General features: G+C 48.8%; 1 protein-coding gene across 1 annotated transcript in view; it reads left to right on the forward strand.

Annotated features, from left to right (window-relative positions):
- Nucleotides 1-2835: 2835 nt before the first annotated feature.
- CRACR2A (calcium release activated channel regulator 2A) overlaps nucleotides 2836-12151 on the forward strand; it is a gene marked incomplete at both ends in the record, with an annotated part of 56900 nt that continues 47584 nt past the window's right edge. The window contains 3 exons of the mRNA XM_084256108.1: nucleotides 2836-2958; nucleotides 8531-8642; nucleotides 9713-9890. Of these exons, the coding sequence (XP_084112234.1) occupies nucleotides 2836-2958; nucleotides 8531-8642; nucleotides 9713-9890 (413 nt within the window). The remainder of the gene's footprint in view (nucleotides 2959-8530; nucleotides 8643-9712; nucleotides 9891-12151) is intronic.

The following is a 12151-nucleotide window of genomic DNA, read 5'->3' on the forward strand; positions in this document are numbered from 1 at the left end:
TTCATGCTTCCATTTCTCAGTGTTAGATCAGAAACTGCTACCTGGTAACAGGCGACAACGAATGGATAACAAAATGAAGGGTGTGACTTAAATTATCAGCTAGGGGTGAGTAGACAACTGTTAAGAGCGAGCCCCCAGGTGGTCCCATGATGGGGAGGCCATCTGGGGTAGTACACACCGTCTCTAACTCACCACACTTTGATGTGAGTTACTTAACCTCTCCAAGCTCAGTTTCCCTGTATGATGGGGATGCTGGGGTTCAATAAGATGAAGGATGTTAGCAAGACACCTGGCAAGAGAAAACCCTTAAGGAATGGCAGGTATTATCAATCTAGTGTCCTGGAGACAACAAGCAGGAATGAAGGAGGACCCGGCAGGTGGCAGCGACCTTGCAGACATCCTGGCCAAGTAACAGGAAGACCACAGGGGTTTTGCTCATGTGTGCATTTATGGGACCTCAGATATGGCCTCAACTTTATCCTAAACCCTTCACAAGCTCAGCATCACACATGGCTGTGCCTGGCCATGAACATGAACACGTGGAGTCCTCTCTTCTCGGGATTTACGGCCAAGGCTGCTCCCTCTGGGGAAGACAGAATAAAAATATTAAATCTGACTATGATTTAGGGGAAGCCAGTTTACACCATGTAGGGATGAACAGAAAGTCCATTTCCCATTGAGGGGCTGGTTGAAGGAGTCAGGGTGGAGCTCCTTGTCCAGCCCAAGAGGAATGATAAGGTGCAGCCGCTGAGCCTTGCCCAGGCTGAATTACACAGACTTAGTCCTGAGGGCAGAGGCAGCCTCTAGCTCTGGGCTCACAGCTCTTGACCAATATGTTGGGTGGAGGATGTTAGCTACAGGTATGGATTGCTTTGGAATAATGGTGTAGCTGAGCCAGAGGCCCAAGCTGTGATAATCAGAGAACCCCCCTGTGATACAGTGATTTCTTCCCTTTTCTCTGACTATGCACACAGGCGATTTGATTTAGGACTTTGCTGTCTCCAGTTCCCCATGAAATGCATTGCAGTGCCTATCTGTATTTTAAAATCCAAATATTATCATGTCTTAAAATTTGGATGTGGGATAAGCGTTCTAAAAATCTTCAGATGGAAAAAATACCCGAGGCCATCAATAAGTTATTTTATCACAATTAACCTGATTTTTCATTATTACTATTTTACTATGTTGAAATCTTACAGACTTGCAGACTGTCAGAACTAGAAGGGATTGCAAAGTAGCTAGGTCCCAGTTTTCATTATACAGAGGAGACAGAGGCCCAGTCAGCTGTTGACTTGTTTGTGGTCACTTAAGTGGCAGTGGAGCCTGGCAGGTGTCTACCTGTCTCCTTCCATCACCTTCCATCCTGAGAAAACTCCTCAGGGGGCTTGAAGAATCTGATTGGGGTGTATGATTTGTGATACTGTGTTGGCTGAAGACAGCCTGGGTGCACCCAACCAGGCCTGGCAAGTCTAGCACCCAGTTGTGAGCTGCAGAGCCCACAGTCCTGCAGAGTAGAGCAGGGGGCCAGAGCTCACCCGGAATGTGCTGGAATGTGCTGACTGTGATTGCTGCAGGGGAGAGTGCACCTCCATGAGCAGAGTGCTCTGCCCTTGGCCATACCAAGCAAGGAGAAAGCAAACATTGTACAAAAATGAACAGCAGTATATATATATATATATATATATATATATATATATATATATAACAAATCTCAACTTGATCCTGTACTGTCAAAAATTAACAAGAATGCAAAACAATAAAATAAAATAAAATAAAATTTAGTTATTAAAATAAAATAAAATAAAATAAAAAAATCTCAACTTGATCGTGCATTTAAATCTCAACTTTTTTTTTTTTAAATCTCAACTTTTGCATTCACCACTCTGTGGCCTTTGTCAAGTCATTCAACCTCCCTGAGTTTCAATAAAATGGAGATTGAGCATAACTGTTTCAGAGCATATGAAGACCATGACTCGGTGCCTGCCTCCAAGTAAACACTCAGTTAATGGAAGTTGGTCTACCAGGATCGGTCCTGTTGTTGTTTATTTCAGTCAGGAGGGATTGTTTTCAGTCTGGAAATATCTGTTTTCTTTTCCCCTCTCTTCTCTCTTTGACGGGTTGACAGATCTATCAGCGATCGTGGCACATTTCCCCTTGTCCAGAGCTTCTGCTCATTAAGAGGTGGTATATTACTGGATCAAGAAGATGTGGTACATATACACAATGGAATATTGCTCAGCAATCAAAAAAGATAACCTCTTGCCATTTGCAGCAATATGGATGGAGCTGGAAGGGATCATGCTTAGCAAAATAAGCCAGAAAGAAAAAGAAAAATCCGGAATGGTCTCACTCATAGCAGGAATTCAGAAAACCTAAAAAAGGGACCAGGAAAAAGACTAATGAATACAAAGTAAAAATCAAAATCAACAAACAACTATAAACCAGAAACTCACTAGTGGGGAGGGGAGGAGAGATTAGGGTCAAAATAAAAAAGAGATTAGGGTGCAATTGTTAGGGGAATATAACCAAGATGAAAATGCATACATCGTGCAAAAATGAAAAATGATGTAAAAATGTATATAAAATAAAATTTTAAAAAAGTGAAAAAAAAAGGGTGGTTGCTAAGAGATGTGGGTGCACTGGTGGGGCTCTGTGCTTCCCTCTCACCCCTCTCACTCTCTTCTAGCCTCACTCCATCCCCACCACATCCACCTCTCTCTTTTTCCACTTTCAGGTTGTAAAAAGACTTAAAGAAATCGACAAATCTGCATGGCGACTCTTCCCAGGAGAGGGGTCGCCAGACCCCGGGGGCAGAAGGGGAGCGGAAACTGCAGCATGGAGAGAATGGAGACCCAGGAGCTGGCGCCTGAAGAGCTGGCTGTGCTCAGGAAGGCACAGGAGTTCTTCAGTACCTGTGACACCGAGGGCAAAGGCTTCATCGCCAGGAGCGACATGCAGGTAAGAGGAGCCCCACAGGGGCCTGCCTGCCTGGAGTGCCCAAAGGCATGGGCCCCAACTTGCCTGAGGGCTTGTCCATCTGGAGGTGGAATCTTGAATAGAAAAGATGCCGTCACCAGCCCTGGAAGGCGGTATCAGCCCAAACACAGATCTCCTTATTCATTCCTTTTCTGGTCTTTACCAGTGGGCAGACTTGGTGGGGCGGTATTTCCTCTCTCTGACTCAGTCACTCCCCAGGAGTGTGGAAACTGGTGATAGCAGCATAAGGGACTCAAGGAAAATGTGCAGAACCTTCAATGCCAAAGACAATTTTGCGGGCTGTGTGCCTTGGGGACAGGCAGTGTCAGCTGCAGCGACCAGGGAGGATGGCATTTCTGGAACTCGCCTCACCTGTAAACTCCTCTCTGAATCCAGCCACACTGACGCCCTCCTTGGTGTGTCCAGGACAGAGACTGCCAACTCAGTGCCCACCACTTTTTCTGTAAAGGGCCAGAGAATACATTTTAGGCTTTGGGGCCACACATCCCTATTATGACTATTTAACTCTGTTATTAGACAAAATCAGCCTTACATAATATGCAAACAGATGACTGTTTCACTAAGACTCTATTTATTGACACTGACATTTGAAGTTTGTATCATTTTCATAGATCATCATATATTTTCTTTTGATTTTTTTCCAATCATTCTTCGCTCACTGGCCATATAGAAACAGGGGATGAGCCTGATTTTTGGTGTGTGTGTGGGGGTCTTACCCTGTTCGTGTCCGGAAGTTCTTTGCAGTGTCTTATTTAAGTCTCACATGTTGTGGTCAGGATTCCCCCAGATGTGAGTAAATAAAATGCTGATCCATTCCAGCATTGTCAAAGCACCTCTTTCCCCAGACCCTTTCATCACTCACTGTCAATAGCTGTGCTATTAGGAGCTCACCTCACCTCCAATGGTGAGGTTTTCTTTTTTAGATCTAGTTTTTCCAAGTATCCTAAAGTTGGACAATGAAATGAAGGCCTCATGTGTCAGCCCCAGCCTTGCTCTCAGCATGTAGCTGGAGAGCTAGGACTTGTACCTGGATGGAAGGTGACGCCTGTTTCTCTCCCCAGCCCTGATGGGGGGACAGTTCAGGCTTTCCCCACAGTAATTCTGTATCTGGTAGTTGCACAAGTTGAGGAAAAAGGCCTGGGTGAGCTCAGGTCTCCTCTGTTTTCAGTAATTGACCCCCAAGATTTTTCTGTCCCTGGAACTCACTCCCAGGTCCCTCTCAGCATGGAAGCCAGGCTGAGCGTGTCCTGAGGAAAGCTTTGAAGAAGCCCTGTCTGTGAACTCGGTCATTGTTGCTCCTGGGTCGCGGTGGTGGCTTCAAGGGCATGCTGAACTCCTGATTATCCTGTTGAGAAAGAAAGAAAAGGGAATTTGCACTTATGGTGGGTCAACACTGGGCCACACTCCTATGGTCACTCATAGCTTTGCTGCGTGTGTCCCAACCACCCTCATGGCCCCACTCTCCAGTGACGGGGAGAAGGGGCATGTTGAGCTGAAACTGTAAGGTGTACATTGTGCCAACAATCACTTGCATAGGACTTGGCATGAAGCCGAGATATCAAGTCCCGACATGCCAGCTCCACTACATCCCTCCTCAGTCTCCTTGGACCTCACGCCCGGGATGCTGCTAAGTATCCTATAATGCACCAGGCGGCTCTCCCCCATAAAGAACTGACCATTCTAGATGTCAATGGAGCAATTGAGAAACTTGAGTCTACACCAAACAATCATCCTGAAACAAGCAATCAAGGCCAAGTAAAGGTAGATCCCACCTCCCCGATCTCACGTTCTCATCCTGAAGACACTGGGCATGACTGGGCCTCCCGCAGGGAAGAGAGTTGGTACTGGGACAGAGGTTTGAACGGGACCCCGAGGCAGTTCTAATGGGAGGAGACTTAAATCTGGGCCTCAGGATGGTTCCCTTTCTGATTCCTGTTTAATTAATTTCACGTAGATGTGTTTGAAGCTGTGCACCTTGCTGCCGCTTTAAGCTGCAGGAAACATGTCACCGAGTTGGTGACCAGGAATGCAGGGGTCTGCCCTCAGAGCAGCAAGCAGCAGAGGTATCGTTTTTCTATGTTTCTGGTGCCCGAGTCCTCAGCACTGCTGCTGCAGGATGTCTTCCTGATCCAGGTTCTGGCAAATGCCCAGCTCATAGGACCTTGCTGAGCATAAGCAGCAGCAAAGCTGGTCTGTATCTGCAGGGTGTGGGGTCCAGACCAGGGCTCCCCAGATGGGGTACAGGCTCCCTGTGATGATTCATGTGCACTCATTTTTTCACTCATTCATTCAGCATTAATCTAAACACTGCATGTGTCTCTACATTGGGCTAGATCCTGGGGACACAATAAGAATGAATAGGGTCCCTGCTCTCAGAGCTCCGGTTCCAGTGAAGAGGCAGACAGTCACCCAGTCACATGTATCAATTGTATGTAAATTGCAAACTGAGATAGGACTTATGACTGAGATAAATGTATTTCAGGGCGCCTGTGTAGCCTGGTCTAACCTGGGGAGATGCAGAGGCTTACTGAGGAAGGGGTTCTGGAGCAGAAAGTAAAGCTGGGGGAAGAGGCTGGTGTGTAAAGGAAACTCATTGTCCTAAAGAGCTGGCTGGTGGGGAGAAGGAACAGGCGAGCTGACTTCTGCTCAGTTCTCTCTTTCCTTGCCTGCCCTTCCAGATGGGCAAGGAAGTGAAACTGCATCTCTGGAAGCCTAACACTTGGGGGGCTGGCAAGAGAGACCTTGGGGGTTCGGTGGGGGCATCCCAGAATGAACACGTCTGAGAGTCCTCAGATGCCAGCTGAAGCCCTGAATGGAAAAGTGCTTCCTTCTCCGGCTCTGATCTCCACTATGACCTGAACAAGTTTCAGTGCCATCTGTGGCATGGAATGAATAATCTTGTCCCCTTCCACCTGCTCACCTCAGTTAGTTAAAAATGTAGGCATTACCAGGTACCCAGGGGACAAAAGCAGAATCAGTTGGTTTTGCATGCTCTGCAGGCTGAGAAGAAACATAAAGAAGAGGTCGTTATGGTTCAGAATAAAAGATTTTTCAAGTAGGGTCAGTAGGAAGTTTTTAGAATCTGGCATGGGGCAGTTTGCAGAGAAGGCTTAAGATGCATTTGCCAAGACGTGAAGAATAAAAATTACTTGAAGGATATACTATTGTTTTCCTATCATCACTGACAACAGAAAGTGGGAACTGACTCTAGCTGCAGACAAGAAGGGCTGGGATAACAGATAATAAAAGGATTTAGAGTCGGGGTGTAGATTCAGGGACGTAGCCTAAGTTGGGGTATGCAGTAGCTTTCCTGGATCCCACTGGCAAGGTAAACATCAAATTGAGGGTCCCGCTGCCCTCTGTAGTTTCCTTCTACCTTACTTGTAGCTCTAACGGGAAAGGTGGCTGAGAAGTTACCTTTCAGATGAGATCCAGCAATCCTAGGGTGAGGGTGGGGAGGGAGGAAATATTATCCCAAGGACTGGTAAGATGGGAACTCAGATTTCTCCAACCTCCAGTGGAATGTCTTTTGTTTCAGATAGTTACAAAATTGACTCGGTCCCCAACCCACATTGTCATATTGTGATTTTTGAGACAGCTGGTTTATGGATTGTTCCTAAGCCAGAGATTCTGCTGTATGCTAAGCAGATGCACTTCTAGAATCTTTGCACACACTCACTCCCCATCCTTAAAAAAAAGCCCTCATTCATGTTTAATTCAGTTCTTTTAAATGGCTTCCACATCATCCTATCTTCCCACTTTGTAATGCATCACAGTTCCCTTAATGCACGTACCTGCCAAATTAAACTTTATGGCTTATCAGCTAGGAGATTAGCTTTAGGATCCAGCCAAGTGTTCCTGCAAGTTATGTTATGGGCTTTCACACCTGCCAGTTCTTCTTTATTGTTCACATGGGTTTATATGTTTTTCCCTTCCGCCCCGTGTTCACTGGCTTCAGCTGTCAGTCACTTCCACCCTGGCAAATGTCTGCAGCTGTCCTTTGGGAGACTGGGAGACGTGGGGAGGGTCAGCTGGGATGTAATGAACTCCCCTGAGGAATCCTCATTTGGAGACTCAGATTATTAGGGTATAAGAGGACACTTGCTTCAGCTATGCAAATTGGCTTCGGCCTGGGGCTGCTGCACGTCAGGCACAAGGCAGGAGGGAAGCACTAACAACTCAGCCGCTTGTCCTCATCCCCGCGGTGTGTCCTGCCCTTCCACCCTTATGTGGCCCTGGTCAGCCAGGACTCACATCCACCATTGATTTATGACCTCTTCACGACGTCTTGTCCAGTCCCTTCTAAACACAAATACTTTTTTTTTTTAAGATTTATTTATTTATGCATACAAGAACTGGGATACAGACCAGAGGTGTGTTGGGGTGTGTGTGAGAGGATTCACCAGTCAACAGGCAGATTCACTGAAACCCACTGCTAAGGGGAACAGTGGGTGAGACAGGAGAGGTCTGCTGCGCCATGTGGGTATCTCCCTGGACAGGGATCGAACTCGTGCTGCAGTGTCTGCGGACAGCTTCATCGGTTGCATCTTCACTCCTTGCAACACACAGTCTGGCCCTAAACACAAATGCTGTTGAGGAATCAATACCTTAATCCAATGGCTGCTGGCATCCTCTCAGAAATTAGTGGAGAGCCAGCAAGGAGCAAGGGTAGTATGAGACTGGAGTGCCAGGGGGTGGGTCACTCAGAGGGAAAAAGGGGCTTATACAACAGCCCCTCAGATGAAAGGACCAAAATACATGTTCATAGAAATTTGTAAATGTGATGCTGGGGCCCGGAGACCTGACGGTCCTCCATCTGGGTAGGCTTTGAGGGTGCGACCCACGCCGGCAGCTCCTGGCAGGCGGAAAGGGGCTTGGGCAGAGCAGGAGAGATGGGTGGGTCATTGCATGCGTGTGTGTGTGTGTGTGTGTGTGTGTGTGTGTCCCTCTCTTCCCACTGCTTTCTACTGAATGCTTGCTGTATGCCAGACGCTGTGACACAAGTGCTCATTTAACATTACAACCCCATGACGTGTGGGCACTAGGATTCAGTCCTACAGTTTCCATCTTTTGTAGTTATGATGAGCACGCACAGGGGTGGGACTTCTGGCAATGTCATTCATTGGCTGGTTGACCTTGGGTCAGGCTCTTGAACCTCATGCTTCATCTATAAAATGGGGATAATAAGGCACACCTCAAAGGAGTGTCTTGAGAATGAAATTCAAATGTTCATGTTTGTCAATAGAAATGATATTCATAAATAGATCCACATTTATATACTTATTTCGAAATCATTTAACAAATTGCCTACCCTAGTAGGCACCCTGCAAGTGTAGACATTCCAGAAAACACAGTAGGAGAAAGATGGCAAAGTGATCTTCAGAAGTTTGCTTATGGCTTTTGTTCAATGGGACAAACTCTAGACATTTTTTGGTACAAGGCTCTGTGTCCCCAGGGCAGCCCCACCCCCAGTTGTCAAGCCCAGGGTAACCCCCAGTCATCAAAGTGTTAACTGGCACCCTCTTGTTTTCAGAGGCTGCACCAGGAGCTGCCACTCAGCCTGGAGGATCTGGAGGATGTGTTTGATGCCCTGGATGCTGATGGCAATGGTTTTCTGACCCCAGAAGAGTTCACCACCGGGTTTAGTAAGTTCTGATGGGTGCTGGGACCCCAGGTATTGCTCTGCTGACTGCTGCACTGCCTGAGCTGGGGGTTCACAAGCTTTTCTGAGCTCCTGAAGTTCCCAGACTCTGGGTCACTGGGACCTCTTTTTACCTGTCTGCATGCTGCCCTCTGCACCACCGTCTCAGTGCCCACCACACCCTCACTGCCAAGCCCCTCTTGCCTGAGAACGGCCAGGGGGGTGAAGGGAAGCTCTGGTGGAGGCCCTGGTGTGAACAGGGTGCTGTGGTGAGATTTCAGCCTCTCATTTCCTCCTTGACACCGAAGTGGGGTGACTGCACTGCTCCCTCCAGCCTGAGACTGGTGGAGTCTCCAATTGAGGGTATTGGCTATCAGGCATTTCTAGAAGGGTTTGAATAGACCAGCCTTTCCCAGGTAACCAGAAGGAAGGAGGACTGAAATTCACAAACAAGCTAAAGAAATCAGATGCACCCTCAGATCAGACAGTGGTCGGAGCAGGCACTGGTCAGAAAACTCAGCAGGCACATTTTATCATCTATCTGCCTCCTACAAGTGCCATGCAGTTTACTCAGACATGTCTGATGCCTTATCTGGCCTTCAGGGACCTTTCATTGATTTGAAAGGATAAGACAGGTTACTGTTAAGACAGGCAATATGAGGACAGAGAAGGTGCACTGGAAAGTGGTAAGTAACTTGCCAAGGTGAAGCACAGCGGTGCTGGAGGCAGGATTGCTGCATGAGAGCAGGGGGTCGGGCAGCCAGGCTGGAATGTCTTGTTCGGAGAAGACATCCACAAGGAGATCGTTGGTTCTAAGCCAATTTTAAGCAATTGAGAACCATGGAGGGGCCATGGGTGCTGCCACGCATTCTGCTTCATCCAGGTTTTAGCGTCTAGGGCAGAAGTTCATGGAAGCGGGGAAGACAAAACCCAGAGCATGGTGTCCGAGGATCTTTACTATATGGGGTTTCCTTTCTATTTCACTCAGATGAATCTCAAACAATTCCTGAAACTGAGCAAGTGCTCCTCCTGGGTGGGCATCGCCTAACTCACACCTGTGCTATGCACCCCCAGGTCACTTCTTCTTCAGCCAGAAGCAGCCAAGTCAGGGAGAGGTGGGTGAACAGGAGGCCCAGGTGCAGGAAGAGAAGGTGTACCAGTCCCGAGGGGGAGCGGATGCCATGGACGGCGATGAGGAAGCTCAGTTCCAGATGCTGATGGATAAACTTGGCGCCCAGAAGGTTTTGGAAGAGTAAGTGGTGACAGTGGGGGGATGAGGGATCTGGGGGATGAGCCCCAGTTAAAGAGTCCCGCCATCCCCTGCCCCATTCACCATGAACACTGGGCAGCCCTCAGTGCAAGGCCCAGGCTCTGTGCTGTCAGCCAGGGACACGCTCTGTTCAGCCTGTCCTTTGTGGAGACTATGGGTCGTGGCCTTGGGAGTCTGCATCTGCTTTCCAGCCCTTTTCTCCTGAGAAACATGAAGCACTCTTCCTTCATTCTCCCCTGTCCTGTCAGTATGTTAGCACAGTGCAGTGCCCAGCTGGCCCCGGGGGGCTCACTCACCAGAGGCTTTTGCCTGAGGCTTCCTGTTCCATCTGCTCACCAGCATTTCTACCTCTTTAGAGCCAACCCTGGGTCTCTAGGGCTGCCAGGCACACCTGCTGCCCTCTGCCATGGTGTGCCCCTGTTCACCACGCCGTGCTCCCCACAAAGGAGCACGTTGTATCCTTGGGCCAAACCGAGGCTGTTCAGGAAGCTTCTTCCGGTCTGCCATTTGTCTGCTTGGTAACTCAGCTGACGAGTCTATGCAGCTGCAAAGTCAAACAAAGCGTAAAAACTCCATTGCTCTCTCTTTTTTGGAGAAAAGTGCTTGGGAATAAAGAGGTGTGGATATACGTTCTGACATTTAAAATGATTTGAAATGTTAAAGTAAATCAAACTAGTAAAATAAAATAAAAGTGATACTGGAGCTGGTGGGAAACAGACTGTAACCTAAAAAAACATGCAGTACCTTCCAGCCCTCCTGCTCCCCATTGCTTTCCCCTTTCATTTTGGAGCCTCCAGATCTTGGGTTGGGTGGGAGTGGCCTAACCATGGGAGCGGATGTGTCCTCAGACCAGGAGAGAGGGACATGGTGGAAAATGCCAAAGAGGAAGCAAGAGGGGGCGGGGCCTGCCCACAGCCTGCAGGCCAGGGGAAGTGTCTGTAGTTTGGGAGGGTTTTTAGCCAACGACTTGGTGGACTGTGCCAGAGTTAAGAAAGCCTGGCAAGAGTCTGTGCCAGGCAAGGAAGGGCAGGCAGAGGCTTAGAGAGGCCCTGGGCAGCTCTGGACAGGAAGTGGGAGGACACCAGCACCTGGGGGTGGCCTCTCTGCAGCAGGCCTTGCTGGGGTTAGGGGGTGTGTGAGTGTGGGTCTGCTGAGCATGGCGTGGGGGTGGGGTGTGTGCAGGTGGAAGCTTCTCAGGCAAACATCTGCCTCAGTTTCTCCAAGGACAGAGGCCAGAGCACAGTGACTGCTCAGTGACCAGAGCTGGGGAGGAGAGGCTGTGTGGTGAGCCAGGTGTGGTGTTGGAGGATGGCGCCTCTCACCACCGGTGCTTCCAGGACGGCCTCCTTCCTGGCAGCCTAGCAGGTTCACCAGACGTCTCACGGAGAACCAGCATCAATGGCCTATGAAAACTGAGTGTTCTGGGGGAGAGATTACTCTGAGGGAGGGGGTGGAAGGGCTAAGGGTGGTCACTGATGTGCAGAAGATGGTGAACAGCAACTTCTGTCCCCTCTGAAGTTAAAAGAGAAGGGAGTGGCCCAAAGTGGGAGACCCCTGCAAGGAAAGAAAGGATGCTGGGAAGTATTCAGAGGTTTTTAAAGACTTTACCTACCAAAGGGGTTTGTGGGCTGTTCTGGAAGCAGGATGTGCCTGATTGACCTCCCAGAAACCCTTCTGTCCCTGAACTCCTATATCCTTCCAGAAGGAGTAGCATCCATGGGGCCCAGAAGTTGTGGGCTGACATCTGGCTCTCAGCTCTTCTGGGTGGTCTGATTGACCAAGTTATTTGGCAGCGATGGCCCCTTGCTATATATTTCCATCCATGGTGGGAAGACTTGTCCCTACTCCAGAAATCTGGGGTGCAGTGATGTGGCCATGACTAAGTGGTTCAAGGAGCTAGGACAAAGGGCAGGTGGGTCTGCAAGTCTCACTGGGGCACTGGCCCACTGGCTGTCCGCAGGCTCTAAGAGGAACCTGGCAGATGTGAGCAGCAGATTAGTCTGGCAGAGTGGACCTTGATTTTATATGCATTTGTATTCACGGGGGGGAATAACCTGCCATGCTGATGGGAGGTCATCGTCTCCCTGAGGCCCTTTATTCTCTGTATTCTCTGTGCCATCCTCGTTGTACCCAGCAGACAGCCTCTGCATGTTCTGTGTGGGGGAAATGGAACTCACTTGGGAGACAGGGAGCTCTTTTCCCCCTTCTCTTGTTTCCCATATTCCCTCACATTATCCATCTCA

Source organism: Talpa europaea (assembly GCF_964194135.1).
Source record: "Talpa europaea genome assembly, chromosome: 15".
Taxonomy (NCBI): domain Eukaryota; kingdom Metazoa; phylum Chordata; class Mammalia; order Eulipotyphla; family Talpidae; genus Talpa; species Talpa europaea.